Genomic DNA, 21,704 nt, shown 5'->3' with positions numbered 1-21,704 from the left:
TTAAGTCGCTTCTGAAAGGAAAAGTTAGCTTGAAAAGTAAGGCCCGAGGCATGGGGTTTGGACCTGGGCAGAGCCCTCCCAACAGGCCTGGGCTGTGGCATGGGATCAGGGTCAGATCTGGGCTGTGACATAGGATCCAGAGTCAGATCAGGGTCAGGTCTGGGCTGTGACATTGGATCCAGGGTCAGATTGGATCTGGCGTATTGGCTCAGGGCCAGATCTGGGCTGTGACATTGGATCTAGGGTCAGATTGGATCTGGTGTATTGGCTTAGGGTCAGATCTGGGCTGTGACATTGGATCCAGAGTCAGATCAGGGTCAGATCTGGGCTGTGACATTGGATCCAGGGTCAGATCAGGGTCAGATCTGGGCTATGACATTGGATCAGGGTCAGATTGGATCTGGCGTATTGGCTCAGGGTCAGATCTGGACTGTGGCATTGCATCCAGGGTCAGATTGGATCTGGCTTGCAACATCCAGCCTTTAAAATAAGCAGGGGAATAAACACAACAAAAGTGCCCAGAACTTCGGCAGGGTTAAAATATCACCAGTCCTGGGACAAGCACCCATGATTCATGCTTGAAATGCAAGACGTGGTCTAAAGATGGCAAAGCACGCTGTCTCTGAAGTCCTGTGTGAATGAATTGTCCTTGATACCATGAGCGATCAGGGCACAATGGACCCTGATAATTGTGGGGCACTATGGACCACAGTAACTTCCAAGTTGCAGGCTGGCGTGAACTAGCAAAGCGGCATTCAATGTCTCTCTTTCCACACCAATGCCTGCATGCACTTGAAAATCACATTAAAGCCTCTTGGGATTCACAAGGACCCAGAGAGCATCTGTGCATAAGGGCTGAAACTTTCTACCCCCTGAAACTTTCTACCACCTGAAACCAATCCCACTCAGCAGGCCCAAGCCCTTAAACTGCATGCACATTTCCAAGGGAATCGATGGGGTAGCTAGGTGCTACTCAGGGTAAATAAGAGTTTTGCAGTCTTGGTGCCTCCAAGAAGAGCAAGATATTTGTTCTCTGCTCTGCCAGTGCCTGGCTTGATTGGGACAGGCTCCTACCAGACATTTCAATCATGCTAGAGAGGTTAAAACCTCAAATGCAAGTAGGAATTTACAGAGGGGAAGGGGGGAAAAAAGCCATCATCACAGCATGTTTCCTATTTGTCTATTTAAATAAACATTTATATAGAAGAGAGCTTTTCACACAGTGCTCAGAAAAGCCCCCGGCATGATACAGTACACAGAAAGTACTGTCTTCTCCTGCCTGCTGCATCCCGCTAACTGGACTGATTTCAGCTGGGTGGATTTGCTGTGGGGAACAGGAGAGCATCTCAGTGCTGCAGTTGGTTTTGTACTGCACCCATCAGCATACATTTGCAGGTTTCTCCCAAAATTGTGATTTCTTAGTAGGTTCAAACCCAAAGGGGAGTTTGAAAGGGGGAAGTGTGTGCGCAGTTTGGCCTGACGAGCAGGAACCAGGGCATGGCATATGGTGGCAGGGGGGACCGGAGGCTAGGATGGATGGAAGGGCATTGTCAGAGCCATGGGTGGGGACAAACGGAGGCACATCAGAGGTGTATGGGGAGCTGGGACTGTCTGGAATAGCCAAAGGGGTTCAGCTGCTTTATCTGCTCTCCTCCAAGCCCATGGACCTGCAAGATGGTGAATGAGGCAGGGGTTGGCTCATGTCTGCACCCTCCGCTGCATTACCTTCCCCCATCCTTTAGATCCAGCTTGGCCATCACCAAGCTAATGCATGAGGAGAGGGGACCACGGCTCTTTATGGAGCCCAACACCACTGCCCGAATGAGGTCACTTCCGATATATGACTCTACTTTCCCTCCCCACCTCCTCGGATGATCCCGTCAAGCAGCCAGGCAGTGCAAGGAACCAAGGATGGGGAATCCATGGCTCTAACCTCCTTCCTCCCAGGCCATTCATCCAGGTCCAATTGCATGTTTTCATTAGCAGCAAACAACTGTCTGTGATCTGCCGAAGGGGTTTAGGAACTGGATGATACCTTGATACCCCAGTCACTACCCTCAGTGGAAGAAGGTATGCCAAGAACTGGCACACTTCTAGCACACCACGTGTACAAATAGTGCGGCCAGGACCACCAGGTCTTGCTGTCCAAAAGCCTCTGAAAAGGATGTAGAGATATGGTGCAATGGAAGTAAAAATCTGGACTGACTCCCGAGCACTCAGCAGGGCTGTAGGTGGGTCTGGCAGTTCCTCTGGTGCTGGTTTCTCTTCCCCCTCTCCGGGGTTATGGGCTTCTCCTCGGGGAAGACGATGGTGGCATATTCTGTCTGGTCGTGCGGGGCCGTCTCCCCGGGGGCCGGCGGCTTCTCGTCCCTCTGAAACTCTAACACCCCGTAATCCACGGTGGACTCAGTCACCACCACGGTCTTGTCTCCCTGCAGCAAAACAGGAGGAGGAAACACTTTAACTAAGTCATGTCTGTGCGTGATTCGATCTTGCAAGTGTCCCCACACCACACCCACACACACTCACATACACACTCAGAAATGTATCAGCGCTCGGACCAGAAGGGACCACTGTAATCCTCCAGTCTCACCTCTCACTTAACAGCCCCAAAAACCACAGCCAGGAATTCCTGTATCGAGCCCCGACTGTCTTTTCACAAAGCATCTTATTGATACTTCGAGCCAGCAAGAGATGGACAACCCATCGCAACCCTCGGACAACTGGGGACAACCCATCGCAAGCCTCTCATTGCCTTCACTTTAAAAAATGCGCACCCTATTTCGAGTTTGTCTGGTTTCACCTTCCAGCCAAAGGATCTTGTTAGGCCTTTTGCTGGTAGTCTGAAGAGCCAACTACTATCAGAAATCTCTTCCCCAATGGCTGGGACTGCCAGATTGAGATCAGGGTCACTTCTTACCCTTCGCTTTGATGAACTGACCGAGCATCTTTAGTCTCCTCCCGAAAAAGCATCCTTCAAAACCAACCCAGCTCTACCAACTCAGGAAGGCTGCAGCCAAAGGATCTTGTGCTCTGCTCCCAGGTGCTCTCAGAGCAGCAGATCTGGCCAGTAACTGGAGGGGAGACCTCCAGAGGATAACTGGGAGCTGTTAGGGATGTTGCAGGGAGCCCTGTTCCCTCCAAGTGGGTGTTTGCCCCAGCATGGCGCTAGGACATAGCATGACATTAGGATGTTCTCATACAATATGCAACCACGGCACATGGTCCCATGATGCATCTGTCCTAAGCTGGGACATTGATCCAGCTGTCCTGGCCAAATTCCTTCTCAGATAATTATATTCATGCACTGTTAGACTGTGCACACATTTCCCTCCCTCCTATCTCTACCCACTGCCTTCCTAACCTCCACTCATTTGCATTTTCACAGATCTGTTTGTTGTAAACTAGCTTCTTTTTTAGAGAACACATAACACCAGCCTGGCAAAGGGTGCTTGGGCCTGAAAGCTTGCAAAGACATTTTTTCTAGCTCTTTAGTTGGTGTAATAAAAGATTACACATCTGCCCAAAGAACCTTGCCTGCCTATGTCCTTAGACCAACACAGCTAACACCAACAACCTGGTTAGACTGACGATTTTCCATCTCAGAGAAGTGTTTGCTTCAAGGCTTATAGAGAAAGGGATACTTTGCCTCATGAGATGCCATATAAATATGCAATATGAAAATATTCGATTAACGGCAGCAACAGTCACAATGTCACGGCAGCAACCCAAGGTGTTTTTTCTGCATCTTAGCATCTTTCAGTTTGTCTGGGTCTAGCTTTCCGGTACATTTGGCCCAGGTCCTGGTCTTTTTACCAGTTATGGGTGAGAAGCCATGAGTTTGCACAGCTCTGCTGACTGCCATGACTGTGGTGTAGGTGCTTTTTCCCCTGGTGACATCCCAGGGGTGTGTGGCCCAGGGCGACTGACGGGAAGCTTACCTTCAGTGCATTTCCACTCTGTGGTTTTGGCTCTTCTGCAAAGCAACACATTTGGTTAGTACACATGCACATGGCAAGATAGAGCAAACAGCACAGCAGCTAGCAGGGTCACCCGCCTTAGCCCGACAGCTCCCTGCAAACCTGAGAATGGCGCTGGGACCACTCAGCACCCCACACCTGCCCCCCAGAGCATTTCCTGACATCATGCTGTGGGCTGTGCCAATATATGCAGAGCCATAAAGACTCCTCACTTTGGGCAAAGAAATTTTACTTGAGGAAGCATGGGATGCAGGGTCAGCCCTGCCATAGGAGGAGACCTGAGCGAATTCAGCCCTTCAACCCAGAATGAAGGCCCACGATGGGGAGAAATTTCCTGTGTTTTTCAACCCTCAAGGTCCTCTCACGGCAAGAGACCCAGACCCTATTCTCCTCTATTCAGATCCTAATAGCACAAGCATCTCTGGGGTATTGGAGAGCCTGGATGATCCCAGGACATGGTGGAAGCGCCCACTTCCAAGAGGTCTGCTGGAAATGGCAGACTGAAATCCACTTGGCACTTGCAGCCCCTTTCTTGGGCTACTTGCACCTCGGTGCAGCAGCTAATATTCTCCCCGTCTAAAGGAGAGACTGCTTGGTAAACCCACAAAAAGGTCAAGCAAATATGACCCAGGCCAGATAGCTTGGCTTGTCAGCCACAGGGGAACGGGTCCACACTGAGTAGGGACTGGGCAAGATAGGCAGGAGGAGCCCGGCAGCCTTGGCCTCGGGCAGGCCTGGGACCTATTCTGAGACAACACGGCAATAAATGCACATGTCTGCCCTCGTGGCCATCTCTGACCCCTACTTCAAACCATCTCCCCAGGCCAAAGGCCGAGCTGGCTGTAGCTGCAAGGAGGGAGAAGGCAGCAGGTACCCACTGCCCTATCCGCCCTGCCTCAACGTACTTCCTCGCCTGTGCATGATGAGGAAGAGCAGGTAGCTGAAGAGAAGCAGCAGGGCCAAGGCGGTGACAGTCAGGCCGACAATGAGCAGGACTTTATACAGATCCCCGGGGTAGAGGTTGCTCGGGGTCTCATCAGGAGTGTCTGTGGTATTCCTGTCCATCACAGCTTCTGAAATCAGTCAATACAGGAAAGGATCAGACTATAAGAGATGCTGTCAAGTCTCTGTATAAATATAAAGGCATTCAGGTCACCTCCCCAGGTGCTAGGCAGAGAGCAAGACCTTGACATCGCTTCAGTCTCTCGTGAGCCCTTTGGCTGCAAATTTTAAAGGCATGGAGGGGAACCCAAATCCCAATGAACTCCAGCCCATGGCAGGAGGTGTTTCTGACTCGGGCCAGCCATTTGGGTGGAGGTGGACTTCACCCACAGCTTGCAAGAGCTGGAACGGGGGCTGACGCAACAAAGCTCTTGATTAAATCTTCCGATTTCTATCTCCACCGTGCCACCCACTCAGTCCAACCCTCTCCGATTGTTCAGTCTCCTGTTTCATTTGAATAAAAGAAAGGCAAGGGAATGGAAAAAAAACCACCCCTTTTTACCTAAAATAATCTAATTCCCTCCGTTCTATTTGAAGCGGTGGCAGTGCAAAAACTAGTGGCCACTTACGTATAAAAACCAACAGTCCTATTCAGGTAGGAAAAACACCTAAAGCCTTTGAATCAAACATACTCCCTTGAGATACAGGCTACCTCCATCACCTGATTCTAAATAGCAGGCTGTCAGGGCCATGTCTCATTGCCAATCATCAGCCATTTATTGCTAGTAGACATTTTTTTTTTTTTTTAAGGATTCAGCCGAAAATAGAAATGTTGAAAATGTTTCTATTTCTCAGGGCGCCCAATGAACCTTTTTGAAAACAAAAAAAATCTGGAATTTTTCACAATTGAAACAGTGAATCCCCCGCTCCCACCCTTATTTTCTGAACACCGTATTTTCAGAGCACTGAAAAACTCCCCCGTGTATGGCAAACAAAAAATGTCAAGAAACACATCAGTAACAGTTTCTATAACATCTTTGATACAAACCTTCACTGGAAAGCATGAAAAAGCCAACAGATATTCACATGTTGGGGTTGTAGCAAAAAACACCCCCAAAAAGGAAAGTTATTTTGTGTGAAAAATTTATTCTGTTGTAAAAGAAATGCATTGCACACTCCACTATCGGTCCATCTGGCCCATAGCATCTGAGCTCTACAGGCATTTTCCTCTGGGGCTGAGCTGTTTTTTTCATAATGTCAATTTCACAATGTCAATTGCACAATGTCAATTTCATAATGTCAATTTCACAGCTGCTTTAGCGCAGGTTGGGATCCGGGATTGAACACAAGCCCAATGTAACACAAAGGAGAAAATCAAGGGGTAGATCGGACAGTGCTGTGCGTTAGAAGGCACACGCCCGTGATCAAGGGTTCATTCCAGCTGCTGCAGATAGTTAGCTGTGGTGGGAAAATAACATAAGAAAACACCCATGGTGGGCTGCTGGATTACCATGATCTACTTATATACATATAAATATAGATGTATACATACATAGGAGCCTACTCATGCAGATGGTACTTGACGCATGCCAACGTTTCAGCCGCTGGAGTGAAAGCACCCACAAACGTGCTTTCACTTCATGCGGTGAACGTGCAAGAACTGGCCCCAGCACCTATCCGTGATCTTAATTAAGGTCGCCTCCTGGAAATAGAGTTGCAAATGTCTAAGCTGCACTTGAGCACGACTGCACTTCAAAGCAGAGGTACTTACTGTTTTTGCCTTGGCTGAGACAGCACATATCACAGAATCTAACCCCAAAGTGCCATCATCCCCAGCTGGAGTCTTTGGGTGCTAGGCTATAATAAATAGTTGGTTGGGAAAATGAGGGTGGCATGTTGTCTGAAGACCAGATTGCTAAGGTTTTGGCTGGCTTGAGTGGAAATGAGTTCCCCAGCCAAAAATTGTCATCAGTCTTAGCAGCACACGTGCTAAGCAGGCTTCGTATGTTAAGACATGAAATAAATGGGGAATATAGCACATGCCAACAACCCTGTAATGAGTCTTTAGATCAGTGGTTCTCACCCTTTTTTAGACTCCACGCCCCCCTCAGATGATGTTTTCACTCGCTCTTTGACTACAGAAAAATAGTAGGGCATATTTTCTGCTGCAAAGAACTCAGAAAGACCACCCCTATGGATTTCTATTAAAAAATCTCTGGGTTTATCTCATGAATTAAGCTTGTATACCTAACAGTGCTCACGATGTGGGGCAGCCCATGGCACCCTTGAAAGGATCTCAAGGTGCTGTGGCACTCTGGTTGAGAATCACAGCTTTAGATTCACTGCGGACCCTTGAAATGCTATGAAAACAGCGGCATGGACAGACCTCAGAGTCTGCCCCTCCAAACACAAGTCCCTACCCCTCAAGCTCAGGGAAAATCTCTAGAGCAGGGGTGGGCAAAATAGAGCCCGCGGCCTGGATCCAGCAGATCAACTGATTGGATCCAGGTGCCTGCTAATTGAATGCATTTGGCCTGCGGCTGCCCCCACGGCGCTACGCATAGGGCCAAAGCAGGCGGGCTCCTGCTCCTGCTCCCACCCAGGGCAGCCTGTGCCCACTGGTCCCAGCCCCAACCAGTGCACACAGCTTCCCAGTGGGGCTGCTCCCAGTGCAAGCGCCCAGGTACCGCTCAGCTCCTCCTGCCTCCAGCGAGTCCTCCTCCTCCTGCCCCTGCCGTGCCACTCCGGACAGCGAGGGAGATTTTATTTTGAGCTATCGTGCAAACGCCTCTATACACACGACTCAAAGAAAACATAAATAAGGACCAACCTTCTTTTTGGAAAGAAAATTAAAATATGCTAGCGTAGATGTTTGATGCTTAGGACACGGTTTGTTTTTTTCATCTCTGATTTGTTCAAACGATATCTTCCGAAAGATTTCACATGCGCAGCCCTCACGGCTCACCAAAACTCGTTAAGCGGCCCTCCAGCCGGTTGTTGGAGCAACAATTCGTGAATAATAAGCTGATTATTAAGAGCAACAATTCGTTAATTGTTGCTCTTAATGAATTGCTCTCAATGAATTGTGGGTTCTTTCCAGCTGAAATAATTGCCGTCTGCAAGGTTTTGGGGCAGAAAGCCAAAAACACCCCAACCTCCACTTGTACGATGTTGACATGCCGGGGTGGACCGTGCGAGAGCTACAAAGGGCCTGATCCTTGTCGTGGCACCTCAGCCCCGACCCCTTCCCCACCATTCACCCTGAGGTGTGCATGCCAAGCAAAATGCCTTTGTGTGCCATGCTCTGGGGGTTGCCAACCTCTGCTCTAGAGAGTGGACAGATGTAACAGTTATACCAACATTATACTATACGGGTATTAGCTGTCCCAGTATAATCCATAGATCTTTCTACTCCTATATGGGTATAATGGAGCTAAACTGCTGTAACTTTAAACATGTTTCATTCAGGTTTACCATTACCTTGGGCTAGCAATATAGGAGTGGACAGGTATAACAGTTATTGAACCTGCAGATGCATTTTCTAGAGCAGCAAGGCCATTTCCCATTTCAAACCCTTTTCAAGTTATGCCTGCCTGCAACCTCTGCTAGCAACGCAGGGCCAGTTCCCCCCAGCTGAGATCCCATTCAGCAGAGCATAACCATAGCCAGAGACACAAGACACTTCATGACAGTATCTTTGAAACAAACCTGTCACTTTGAGCTCAGACCGGTTGCTTTCTATCACTTTGTGAGATGGAGAGAAAGTTATCAGCCCGCAAAAGTAAAAGCCCGTATCATTCTTCTGCAGGTTCAAAAGCTTCATCTCAATCACAGACGTGTGGTTGATGAGGTGGTATTTTGCTGTCTTGATGTCTTTCTTATTCCCTTGAAGCCCAGCAATTTTCAGGGATTGGGTGCCATTGGTCGCTTTGTACCAGTTCAAGTTATCATCCAATGCATGGAAGTTTCCCCTGGAAATGTTGCAGAAGAAGGAGGCGGTCTCCCCTTCGCGTCTGCTTAATGCTGATGGATGAAAAGTCACTGTTTCAGAGACAAAAAAAAGGAAAAAAAGAACAGGGCTCAGTTACCAGCCAACACACTGATCAGCCTCGTGAGAACATTTCACAGTGGCCTCTTGCTAAGGGTCCTGGAGATCCCAGTCTTAAATGAAGGACTGCATTGTATAGGGAGCTATGAAAAAAGAGAAGACCACAGACAACCCTTGGCCAATGTGTGTGTGGACACAGCTTTGGCCTTAATTATCTACCCACTCTTAGAAGCAGATGGAAGGATGTGGCCAATGGATGTGGTAAATACCCATGAACCCAAAGCGTGCTTCAGCATGGTTAACACTGTGTCAGATCAAAGGAAGAGCAACTCATCCCAGTGTCTCCTGCTCTGAGGAATCAGAATTTGTGCTAGAGGTGATATCTTTTATTAGACCAACTAGATGTTTGCAAAAAAACAGTCTCTATTTGAATGCTTTTGGGCAAAGGTACCCTTCTTCAGGCATAGGAGAAAAGATTGCAAAAGCTCTCCGGCACTTGGTAGCCCTGCCTAGGAGGCCACCTCCAATCTCTGACCTGTGCCTCAGGGGAGGGTGGGTAAAGCCTTGTGATGCTGAAAGGGGCTGGCATGGGTCCATTCATGGTGATTGTTTTATTCAAGCACAAAAGCGGATTGAGTCTGAGTACTCTGCCTAAATGCACAGCAGCACCTAGACCTTACAGACAAAACCTTTGGTATCTGGGATAATCCTTCCTTTGGATATTACACAGCCCACACGTTTTGCCTCTTGACTTTCTAACATTTTTTAGTAATACTAGGACCACACAGAGCCCAGGAGAGTGGCAAAAGATGCAGCTCCCCTCCAGATTTAGAGACCAGCAGACTGCTTCCTGGGCACATCTACACGTGCGCATTTACTGTGCAGTAACTGAAATCGCTGTGCAGTATAGGTGAACATCTACATGTGCATGCCCATACTGCACAGCAAATATGGCAACTTATGCCAACTTGAGTGTAAATTTTAGACCTGCATCATGCAGGTATCATTTTTACACCCAACTAGTTACTGCGCCGTAACGCACGTATAGATGCCTTAGTGTGCATTGGCGCTGTGTGTGTGGACGGACTTGGGACTAGCTTTAGTCCCAAGTCAGTCCACACACAGCATTAATGTGCTTTAATGCCGGCATGTGTAGACGCCGGCCTATTCCAACTTACTGCACAGTACCTTACTGTGCAGTAAATTTAAGCTGGTGCAAATGCACGTGTAGACACACCCACTGAGTAGCAACTGGGCTCTTCTGAAAACCTGGTCCCAACTCTAGGAGCTGAGTGCTTGCAAGCCTGCCCCTAAGAACATCACGAGGACCTTGGCTTGAGCTAGACCTCACTGCCCCATAGAGCTCCCGTTCCCCAAATGTGGCAGCTGAGACATATACAATCACTAGTTACTTTTACAAATTTGGGCCTAAATTAAAAGGCATCTGCATGACCTGTTATCTCTGCCTCCTGGAATGGAAGCTGTATGCAGCAGGGGATGTATCCTTCTGGAGGTACTGAACAAAGAGACAAAGTCTCTGTGACTTAACTCCCATGAAATCAAAGCAATAGTTAAAGCCAGACCCTGAGCGAAACAAAGAGCTTTTCATCATCAGTAATAACTGTTCCATTCAATATGGTACCGAGTCAAATTCTGTTCTCAGTTCCCCGCAATTAGCCCCAGAGGAACTTCCATCCTGCCTGTGTCTTGTATGAAAATTAGGAACTATTTTTATTATATGTTAGTCATCATTTCTCTGACTCTCCTCCTGCAAGTCAGCAAGTGAAACCAGCACACGGATGAAATGCACAGCGGTGATTCACAACCGGGGTAGCAAACCCATCCTCAGTCTCATCCCATTCCCCGCCTGCCTGCAGTGGCTCACACTGCTAACTGGACAGATAAGATGCTTGTGTCTCATCTATCACCCCGCTGTGCCTCTTCCCATAGCTGGCCCTGCAGTCTTTTGAGTTGTAGCCACACCATCCATATAGTAGCCACAGCGTGATGCCTTCACTTCAGGACTCAGGGTCTGTGGCACCCTTCTCCAGCTCGCAGAATTAATGCTGACTTCAGCTGCAAGGATGTGGTCAAACACAATGGGAAGTGGGTGATGGGACAACCTTGCTGTGTCCTCACTGAAGGGTGCAAACAAGTGATGTATCAGCGTTAGGCAGGCAGACAGGCTTGACACAGATATGCATTATGGACGGGGCTTTCAAAGTGATCCGTGGTGCCCTGCTACAGACAGAGGAACACAGGTTGCAAGGGGTCTCCCGGGCTATCACGTCCAAACCTCTTCAAGGGGACTGATCTCTAGAACGTGCTGCATATTCCCTCCGATGATCAGGTCTTTGCCAGGTCCCAAGTTGGCGCCCACATTTCCCATGCACTTTTGAACACCTTGTCCTACCATGTGCTACTGCTCCCATCCCTACCTCCCATGTCTGTCTCATCCACCTGTTGCATCTTGTCCTGAACTAGACTGTAGCCTGTCTGGGGTGGGGACTGTCATGGCACTATCTTCACAATGGTTAGCATCATGATTCTTCATTGCGCCCATCCTCGACATGTCTGAAATAACATCCCCTTATTACCACGATGCCTCCAGTGTTCAAGATTTCTGGGGGAACGCAGTCACTAAGGAGGGGCTAACTTAGATGTGTGTTTGGAAAGTTATCACCTTAGAAACAGAGAATCACAGAAAATGAGGGTTGAAGGGAGCTCAGGGGGTTGCATCTAGTCCAAGCCCTGCTCCAAGCAGGACCAGCCCCAACTACATCATCCCACCCAAGGCTTTGTCTACCTGGGGCTTCAAAACCTTCAAGGATGGAGACTTCACCACTGCTCTGGGTAGCCTGTTGCAGTGCTTTACTACCCTCCTTGTGAGAAAGTTTCCCTCCAATATCTAACCTAAACTTCCCTTCTTAGGATTACAGAATCACCCTGCTTCACCCAGCTCCGCCACCTAATCATAGAGCCAAATATCCAATCGCCAAAATGCTGCTGCACTAAATCCCAGCCCATCACAAGCAGCTAGAATTGTTTCCCCTCCATTTCTCTAGTAATTGAGCTCCATCTTTCCTTGCACTTTCAACTGAATCTTTTCACCACCATGGAAAGGAAGAACCCACAAGAAAGCGCGTTAAACATTAACAAATGGCAAACCCCATATTTCACTGCTATCCTCTGCACATGGTGTCTGGCCAGCCTTTGTAATCATAACATCATAAAAAATGAGGATTGAAAGAGAGCTCAGGAGGTCACATCCAGTCCAACCCCCTGCTCCAAGCAGGACCAGCCCCAGCTACATCGTCCCAGCCAAGGCTTTGTCAATGCATCTCTCCTACTTGTGGCCCTCACTCCTTGCCAACTTCTTAGGGCGCAATATTGCCAACTTTGTCAGGCCGTGCTCTGTACTCCTCTCTGGTGAGTACAATTCATCTGCAATACGACCTGCAAGACAACCGAGTGTCTGAGAGGGCCAGCTGTGTAGGCTACATTAAGATCTCCTACCATTTATATTTGCATCCACGTACTTTGTGCAAATAGCCTGTTCCTTTGCGGTCAAAACTAGACTCCGCTTTTCTCTTTTCTGTCCTCCTTTGATAAGCCAATTATAACTTCCCACCTTCTTTTTATGAGTGTTTCTAAAAAACCCTCGGTATAGTTCTTTTTCCACTCATTACTGCCTACATGCTACTTGCTGTTGTCTGTCTAATGACTTACATGCATTAGGAGTCTATTCGTCACTTGGCTTCCTAACTCAAGCCATGATCCAGTCAATCTGCCTTCTCGCTCTCACATAATTTCAGGGTCCTGTTCCATGACACGGTCATTGTTGCCATCACTATGCCCTAATCCCTAAGGACGTGTACACAGCACAGCACACCATAAACAGCCATGCCTGTTTGCTCAGAGAGAGAAAGACCCTCCTGGTTAATCCTACTCCTCTGCAGGAGCACGTTTTGAATGAGTAGGATGATTATTATTAACAAAGAAAATGTTGTCTTCATCAAGCATCGCTAAACCCCTCATTAACAGGATGATTAATGTGTCTAAATCTGGACAGACCGCCCCTGCAGATAGGAGCGGGGAGCCAAATCATCGTTAAATCACAGATTTATAGAAATCCGAGACTGGAAGGGACCTGAAAAGATCCTCTATTCCAGCCCCAGCCCCCTGCCCTGAGGAAGAGTTTGTCTGGCCTATTCCTAAAAACCTCCAGTGAAGAAGGCTTTGCAGGCTCCCCTGGTAACCTGTTCTGGAGTTTCATTGCACTTGCAATTAGAAAGCTTCTTCCCATTATCCAAACCACAAATGTTTTGCTGCCAGGAAAGCTGATGTCTTCTGTTCCTGCTATCTTCTGCTCTTGCCCAGCTAGGAGCCTGAATCCATCCTCTTTGAGCGCAAGGGGATAGACATAGCCCTGAGAGGAAGCAGCAAGCTAGGAATAGTCACCATCATCTGGGTACATGAGGCTGGTAGGAACTAACTCTTGAGCATCCCTGATACCTATTGAAACTCAGACTTGTATTAGGATCAGTGTTAAGTTGACCCAACTGTCCTAATGCTCTTTTAATTATGCCTGGGTGCCTTTGTGAATAGTTTCCTGATCAATGGCCTTTTTCAATGAGTGCCTCCTGTAAAATGCCACATAGCTGCTGGTATAGTGCAGTGCCCAGCTGGTATTTCTTCCCATCCTTCCTCCTGTACCCACAGGGAACAAGCAACCACTCTCATCTTCATCACAAAAGGATAAGGACATCACACAGACAGCCTTTACCCACTCCCCTGGGACTGCCAGCCAGTGTTTCCAAGGCGGCAGATCTAGGACCTGGCCTGAGGTCACCATGTCCTTTCCCTTCACCTTCTGTCCTCTTCTGATCTCTCCTATAGCACATTGCAGTAAAGTGAAACTTTTTTTATTTTCTTCTCCACCTGGATAATATAGCGCTACCTCCCCAGCCCCTCCACACCTATCACTAAAGCTTCTAGCTTCTCTTTCCCTGGAGAAAAATGGGGTTGCTCCCGCTGCCACACTGTGCCATGGTGCCTGCACCCATTTTTCCAAACCCTAGGTCTGCCCATGGGATGAATCATAGAAAATGAGGGTTGGGAGGGACCTCAGGAGGTCTTGGGCTGGGATTAGAACAAGCCATTGCCTGGCTGTGAAATGCTCCTACCCCATCATCAGTTCTGCTTGAATCCACCCCTTATTGACATCAATGCAATCAGAGGAAGGGGCTTTATTGTCTGAGGAAAGCTGTTCTAAGTGCTTGGGCATGGCAGCCCAGAGGATAAACACTGGAGAGCCAGCAGCATGGGCATTTTGGTGGGCTAGGCACAAGGCAGGGTCACCAGGCTGTAGGCACACCTAGCTTTGCAGGCCTTTTGCAATGCAAATGGTCCGTGCATCACATATGCACAACACATGGGAGGTGTTCACATCCTCCCTAACGCCCCAGGCCTCATGGACAGCAAGATAAGAAATGCTCGCCTGACTCTGCCCACTCTCACCCCAAATGCAATGAGGAGTCACCCTGTTGAAGACATTGAGTTTCACCAACATAGAGGAGAAGAAAATCAGCCCGGAGTGCTTTGGCAAGCACCCCTGGGTTCACTGATAGAAGCGGGTTGAATATAACAGGCCAAATTTGTCTGTGTGCACTTGAGTAAAAAGGATAATTTCACTCTGCGGCTGTCTGAAGGATTGCTGCGATACATCAGAGTCAGCTGCTGCCAGTACGTGATTAATATTTGACATTTTCTATTTTGTTCCTCCTTTTTAGCTTCTTATGATCTTTGCGGGCTAATTGCTGGAAGTGCAGGAAGGAGCTTTTTAAACATGAGGACAGGTTGCAGACCCTCTGTTTCCAGGGACTGAAGTCCATGTGGCTACATTGATATTAGGACCTGTCCCCTATCATAATCCATGATCTAGCCCTCAATCACCATCATTAATTGTTGATAATAAGGTTCTCGGGCCTTTCCCCCTGTACTGTATCTATCCATCAGCACCATAGACACCCCAATATCTATCTATCTATCTATCTATCTATCTATCTATCTATCTATCTATCTATCTATCTATCGAACTTGGAGGTCTTTAAGAGGAGACTGGACAAGCACCTGGCTGGGGTCATCTGACCCCAGTGCTCTTTCCTGCCCAGGGCAGGGGATCAGACTCGATGATCTATGGAGGTCCCCTCCAACCTTAAAAATGTATCTGTCTATCTATCTGTCTATCTGTCTGTCTATATGTCTGTCTGTCTATATGTCTGTCTAGCTGTCTAGATTAGAGATGGGCATGAACCCCTATAGTTTGGAGTATTTGAAAGTCTGAGTCCAAACCACATCTTTCACATGGTTGGCAAGACATGTTAAATTAACAGTAATTTAGATTTCCCTGTAAAAAAGAAAGGTTATTTCCCAGGTTATTTGCAGGAGTCCATGAAACCAGCTGGCTTCTCCTCGAACTTCCCCTCAGGTAACAAACCTGCATGGCCTTCTCATGGACAAACCCCCAGCTTTCGGGTGCACTCTTGGCACAGAAACAACCTGCATTGATGGCACAGAAACTCTTTCATTTTGTAATCAAGTTCAGCTGAGCAAGGAAAGCAACTCTGGGACCACGAACGGCCCAGGAGCGCGGTGGGGCTTCCTCGATTAGATATGAGAATTGACGGGCCACGGGTCTGTCGTGAAATCGCAGCTCTGTGGTTATGAATTAAGAGCTCAGGGCATAGCAATGATCAGCACAAGCTGAGAAACAAGTTCAGTTGTCTGCGAGGCAAAGGAGCTTGCTTGGATCGTGCTGCTGTTGCCAATTTTACATGTGCTGTGGCTTTTTTGGGCTTTTTTTTTGGCTTTTTTTTTGACTCTTTACAAGGGATGCATGAGAGGGGCAATGCCTCAGCTTTTTAGGACACGTCACAGACAGAGGCATTGTTTTCCACCCGCACACCCCGCTCTCAGCTCAACATCCAAAACAGCTCATTCTGGAAAGCACTTGGGCCAGTTTGGGCAAAACCAAGCCTAATTTTCTATGATTCAATAAATTTAGAGCCCACTCCATTGAAAACGATTCCTGCCTTTCTGGATGCATTCAGCTCATTTTTCCCCCCGCTGCTCCTCTTACAAGCCAGACAATGACTTTTAGACCTGAGTTTTTACCCTCTCCGCAGCACAAACTGTCAGCGATTTGCCGACTGATATCTTTGCACTTCCACATCACTTTTCTTCCTTGCCCTTTATAAAAGTAAACCAGACCCATTAACCTCCCTTTCAAGGTGGAGCGCGGGGACGGGAAGTGACTTGGCTACAAAGTGAGTCCCTGGCAGAGCCGGGAACAAACCCCCGCGAGGTCCTTGCTCTTATCCCCGCACCCCGTCGTCACCCACCATGCGTCTTTATTTCAACAGTGCCCCAGACAGCAAGGGTCCGTGGGCCTGGACCACGGAGATGAGGTCTCCGTGGAGGGGGAATTAGTGCCCCCACCCAAACGGGACGGCTGAGAGTCCAAAGTGAGGGATGAAGCCTTCGTCCCACCACCCTGCTCCTGACAAATTCAAAGCGAGCTTTGTCCCCCCTCCATGCCCACGTCAAGCCCAGCACGTCAATCTGGATTCTCAGCCTCCTAGGTACGATCTCTCCCTCTACAGCCGGCAAAGCTCGGAGCTTAGCAAACATTTTCCATGAGGCACAAGCACCACAAGCCTTTGTTCATGGGTCGCGCTGCACCGCTACGTACCGAGCTGGGAAAGCAGGAGCCCCGGCGTGCAGCATAGCAGCAGCATGCAGACGCCGGCCACGATAACGTGCAGTCTCTCCATGGCTGTCTCCGAGGGGCCACGAGCTGCGACGGGGTCTGCACGTGGGCTGCAGCGAGCACAATCCAAGCAGCTGGGCCCAAGCGGCGTGGCTGGGGGGTGCCGGGGGGCTCCTGTGTCCCCGCAGGGTCCCTTCGTGCCTCACTGAAGTGGGGGCTTTGCGTCACGGTGACCCTGGCACCAGCGTGGCGGCTGCTTGCCTCCGACTGTGTGCAGCAGAGGCAGGAATGGAAATGAAACGTGCCCATCGCGGCTGAGGAGGGAAATCCTCCCTGCCATCCGCCCCCTGCTTCCTCCTCCAACGCAGCCTGACAGCTGTGCCTCCACCTGGCCCCGGCCCTCTCCCCGCTGCCTCTTCACGTTCCCACGCATCATTCACCCAACCCAGAAAAGAGGCAGCAGCCTCGCCGTAAGGGTCTGAAGCACGAGACCACAAGAAAAGGGGACAGCGGGCTGCAGAGGCTGTTTTCTGTGCAACGCAATGGGTCGCGCTCACACCATGCTGCTGGCTTGTGGCTGTGCAAAGACTTGAATACATGTTATGTATTCTGACTCATTGCAGGGCTAGTGAAAGCACCTGGGCAGAAAGCCCCAGAGGCTGGAGACCTCGCTTTATCCAAAGACCTAGTCCTCCGGGAGTTGCTTCTAGGGGTGAAGAGCCTCCAGGGACCGTTCAACCCTGGCCCACCACACAGAAAACCTCTGAAGTTGCTGGTGTGATAGAGAAACTTGTCCACTGAACATGCAACGGAGGTCACCAAAGTCAGATTAGCCATTAGTTCAGGGTCACTTTGAGTCATGGCCTACTTGGACTGGATTCAAATGTGCAATGCTTGAGGCATAAAGTGAAAGAAAGATAGAAAAGGGATGTCTAGACCTCATCTCTGGTGATCCCAAGACATGGCTACGGGTCCCAAGCTACGGGTGGCGTCCCAAGGCTCTGGGACGTGGTGTCCCAAGGCTATGGGTGTTGTTCCACATTACAGTGCTGTGAAATGTTGAACGGTGTTAATTTTATAATGGGTTTAGAGCACTCACATGTTAAGGCTTGATCTCTGACCTGTGACTTGCCACTAGAGGACTGGAAAGCACGGGCATGACTAGGAGCCACATCCTCCTGTTCCTGCTACTGCTCCATGCGTGGCAGCAGGCAGCCACTGCAGATGGCTTCATCACCATCGCTTTCTTCCTCATCGTTGTCATTGCACGGGACTGGGACGGTGAACGTGCAGTGCATGGCGTGTGAGGAGTGATGGCTCCCACTTTGAACAAAGCTCACAGTTTAAAATAAGTCTTGTGGGCATCTGGCCAGGCAGTGGCGGCCTTAGGGGAGGTGACCGCCCAGGGCTCCACACTTTAGGGGGCCCCAAAATTTTGCAACAAATGCCCAACTTGTTTATAAGTCGTCCAAATTAAGCCTCTAAGGGGCCCTAAATGACTGTCTTGCCCAGGGCCCCAACTACCCTAAGGCCACCACTGTGCCAGGATAGCAACTGAGATGGATCTGAGAGTGTTGCTGGGCATGCACAAAGAGGACCTAAGCAACAATTTTTAGCATGTGCATCAGGCTTGTGTCTCATCTTTCTAGTCAGACCATCTCCAAATTGCTCATCATCCTATCTGAAACAAAGACCACAAATACATAAGAACACAAGACCTGCCCCTGGCTGGGTCACACCACAGGTCTGTCTTGCCCAGTCTCCTATGTCACGCGGGGGCAGGGAGTGGATGCTGAAAGGGAGAGTGAACAGGGCCTGACCACTGCTTTGTCCCATCCCCTGCTCCTCTCTCACTTGCAGAAGGGACAATGACCAGGGGCTGAGCAGGGTTTTCTCCCCTGCTCCTCTCTCCCTCGCAGCCTCCAGCATTTGAGGAAGGTGTGATGCAGAGGCCGTGCCCCTTGCTCCCACGTATATTGTGAAGACGTCCTCAGGCTGAAGCACAAGAAGCGTTGAGGCTGGTTTGGCCAGGAGCTGGACTTGATTGAGATGCCACAAGCAGAAACATCCGAGAAAACATGACAAATGCTTAGTTCGGTGAGCTGTACCATCTTCGGTCTGTCATTTTACCCGGCCGCTGTGACTAATATTTGCAAAGGAAATAAACAGTGATGAAACCACCCATTTCTCTGGTTCTTCCTGCTTCTTGAACGGAATCTCATGATGCTAGGGCTTTCAGAAAGTGTCAGGGGAAAAATTAATGAATGGGCTGGTGTTTTGTCACTACAATTTAGCAAATTTCCATATGTCGTTAATGAAGGGCATTATAATGGTTTGTTCAAGTAAAACATTGCAATATAGCATCAGGATAGTGTCAGCAGCTAGGTGAATCAATTGCTAATGGGCTAAGGGAGACCGATTTCAGATCTGAGGCCAAACCGAGTCTATCCAGGCTAGTGCTTCAGGACCAGTCTCAGTAAATCTCGCCTTTTGTTTGCTTTAAATTTCAGCCACCATAAAGCAGAAACTTTCTGAAGTCAGGCATTCTCATGACATTTCTGCCATGTTCGACTTAAACCCCAGGTGAAAGACAAGTCTCTTGTGTTCTTTGTTGGGTTTTTTTTTTTTTTTGCTCTCCATAACCTTAAAAAGAAGCTCCTTCTGCTTCGGATGTGTCCGCCTACAAGAAAGCAAAGAACAGGAAATCAGTTATCGCCCCCAAAAAAGCACAAATTTGTTGGAGTTTCTTGAGTTTCCATCGCAAATCGGTACCCTGGAAAATTTCTGGCATTGACTTTTGATGTTAAAATGAAACTTGCACTTTTGCCGCAAACACAGAAAGTTTTTTGCGCACACACGGCCATTCCCCTGCAAAGCCACCTGCCATGGAAACGATGGAAAATATGCAACCGGCTCTGCTTTCCACCAGATTTCTTGCCTACCCGCCCCTTCCATGCATCAACCCTAGCACGGTGCCTTTGCTTGGATGGATGTTATGACATCTGGAAAGACCATGAGTGCTATTAGGGAGAGGGATCTTGAATTCAGCTTAGGAAAGTGCATGAAGGCAACCTTGCATGGGATCATGCTGGCTAAAATCCTCCCCAGAGGGCAACCAGATGCCCATGAGGTCTGATGACAGCTTCTCCAAGAGCAGTTTCCATTCTTCCATGAAAATTCCCTGAGCAAGACGTTAATTTGGACTTTGCGCAGGCAGCCATGACTCGGGCCAACATTCATCTGGTTACATGGGCCCCCAGGTGCATGCGGGAGAAGGGGAGACAGGCCATCTTCTGCTCTTGCCCAGCGAGAAGCCTGAATCCTGCCTCTTGGAACACAACGGGAGAGACGTAGCAGGCAGCAAGCTAGGAATAGCCACCAGCTGGGTATATGAGGATGGCACAAGGGTAGGAACTAACTCTTGTTCAGCCCTAATACCTATTGAAGCTCAGACTTTCATTAGGATCAGCATTCAGTTAGTCTAAGAAGCCGGCCCAACTCTCCTAATACTCTCTTAGCTATGATACAAGTCTGCCTGGTTGCTTTTGTTAAGAGTTTGCTGATCAATGGCCTTTTTCAATCAGTTCCTCCTGTAAAATGCAGGTAGCTGCTGGTATAATGCTGTGCCTGTCTGGTACCGCACTTTTCTTATACGCTCCTGGTTTTGAGTTCTGCCCAAGCACACCTAATCGGGCCGTTTGATCAGACCCTGGGTTATAAACCGGTTAACGCTAAGAGTGGGTCATGCTATGATCTATGTTGTGCTTCCTCCATAAGAATACGCTGCAGCCCACAACAGCCCAGGATGCGGGGATGTACGCTTTACCTCATTAGTGGTTATGAGGTTTTATAATCCCGATCAATCAGCTGACTGAGCGGGGCTGCATTGACCAGTCTTCCAAGCAGCAACTCATACATTAATAGTCGGTGCTCTTTTAAAGAGTCTAGCAACTGGCAGTGTTTCATAGACATAGATGCGTACAAAAATGAAGTTTATTTCCCACCTACGGGGACTTTTTCCCATCTTTAACTTTCCCTGAGCCTGATGAAGAGCGTGGGAACCTGGAAGCTTGCAGAAAAATATCTTTTTTTTTTTTTTTGCAGTTTCTCAGGGATCATCTCTGAACCAAGAGTTTTAGATTTTTGCCTTTCATAGACATAGACACAGACAGAGGGAAGTAGGTGTGCAAGGGACATCCAGAAGTCATCTAGTCCAGTGGTTTCCAACCCTTTTTCATTTGCGGCCCCCTATTAATTTTTAACAGAGCTGCCGGCCCCTTTGAATTGTAAGTGTGGGCATTCGCATACATTTGATTGATCTTCATCATCTTTCATGGACCTCTTAGACAAGTCTGCAGAGCTCCAGGTTGAAAACCACTGATCTAGTCCAAGGCAGGATCATGCCTATCCCAGACAAATTCATCATCTAAACTCTACCTAAGATGACCCTCAACCCTGACACAACACCCACCTAACACCTGAACCTGCCACAGGTAAAGCCCAGGACCCGTGGCAGCCCATGTCCTGCTGCTATAGGTATACCAGTCCTACCTCCAGGCACTGAGTCTGGGGTGATGCCCCTCCACAAATACATCAAACCCACCAACAGCTCCTGTAACCCCTGTGCAATGTTATACCAAAGCCTCGGTGGCAGCTTTCCTCCTCTTCTGCAGCACCTGCCTGCCCTTTCCACCCTTCTCTCTGCCTTTCCCACTTTCCTGCCCAAATCCAGAGAGCTGAATGGAACAAGGGTATACTTTATCTGGGGCAAAGGAGAAATGTCCTTACTGTGCTGCGAAACACGACGGAGGCAAACCTCGCCAGAACACCAGACTTTCAGTTGCCACCCACTCCAGAAAACGTCCTTTGATTAGACTTTATCAGCTGTGGAAAAATGTCTGATTGTACTAAATGTGAGCCTGGTGATCAAAAAGCCAGTGTGCATGTGCCCGTGTGGGGGAGG

At 48.8% G+C, this 21,704-nt stretch overlaps 1 protein-coding gene across 1 annotated transcript; it reads right to left on the bottom strand.

The window, feature by feature from the left end:
• Nucleotides 1-1,206: 1,206 nt before the first annotated feature.
• LOC106737595 (programmed cell death protein 1) lies at nucleotides 1,207-17,124 on the bottom strand. Its single transcript, XM_019499038.2, has 5 exons — nucleotides 16,724-17,124; nucleotides 8,631-8,963; nucleotides 4,886-5,053; nucleotides 3,942-3,976; nucleotides 1,207-2,432 (listed from the first exon to the last, which is right to left on the bottom strand). Exons 1-5 carry the CDS (start codon nucleotides 16,803-16,805, stop codon nucleotides 2,217-2,219), a joined length of 834 nt encoding a protein of 277 aa, XP_019354583.1. The 5' UTR covers nucleotides 16,806-17,124; the 3' UTR covers nucleotides 1,207-2,216.
• Between the last annotated feature and the right edge of the window lie 4,580 nt (nucleotides 17,125-21,704).

The sequence above is a fragment of the Alligator mississippiensis genome, chromosome 7, assembly GCF_030867095.1.
Source record: "Alligator mississippiensis isolate rAllMis1 chromosome 7, rAllMis1, whole genome shotgun sequence".
Lineage (NCBI taxonomy): Eukaryota > Metazoa > Chordata > Crocodylia > Alligatoridae > Alligator > Alligator mississippiensis.
The sequence above is the reverse complement of the archived record's forward strand: the minus strand, read 5'-3'. Positions and strand labels throughout refer to the sequence as shown.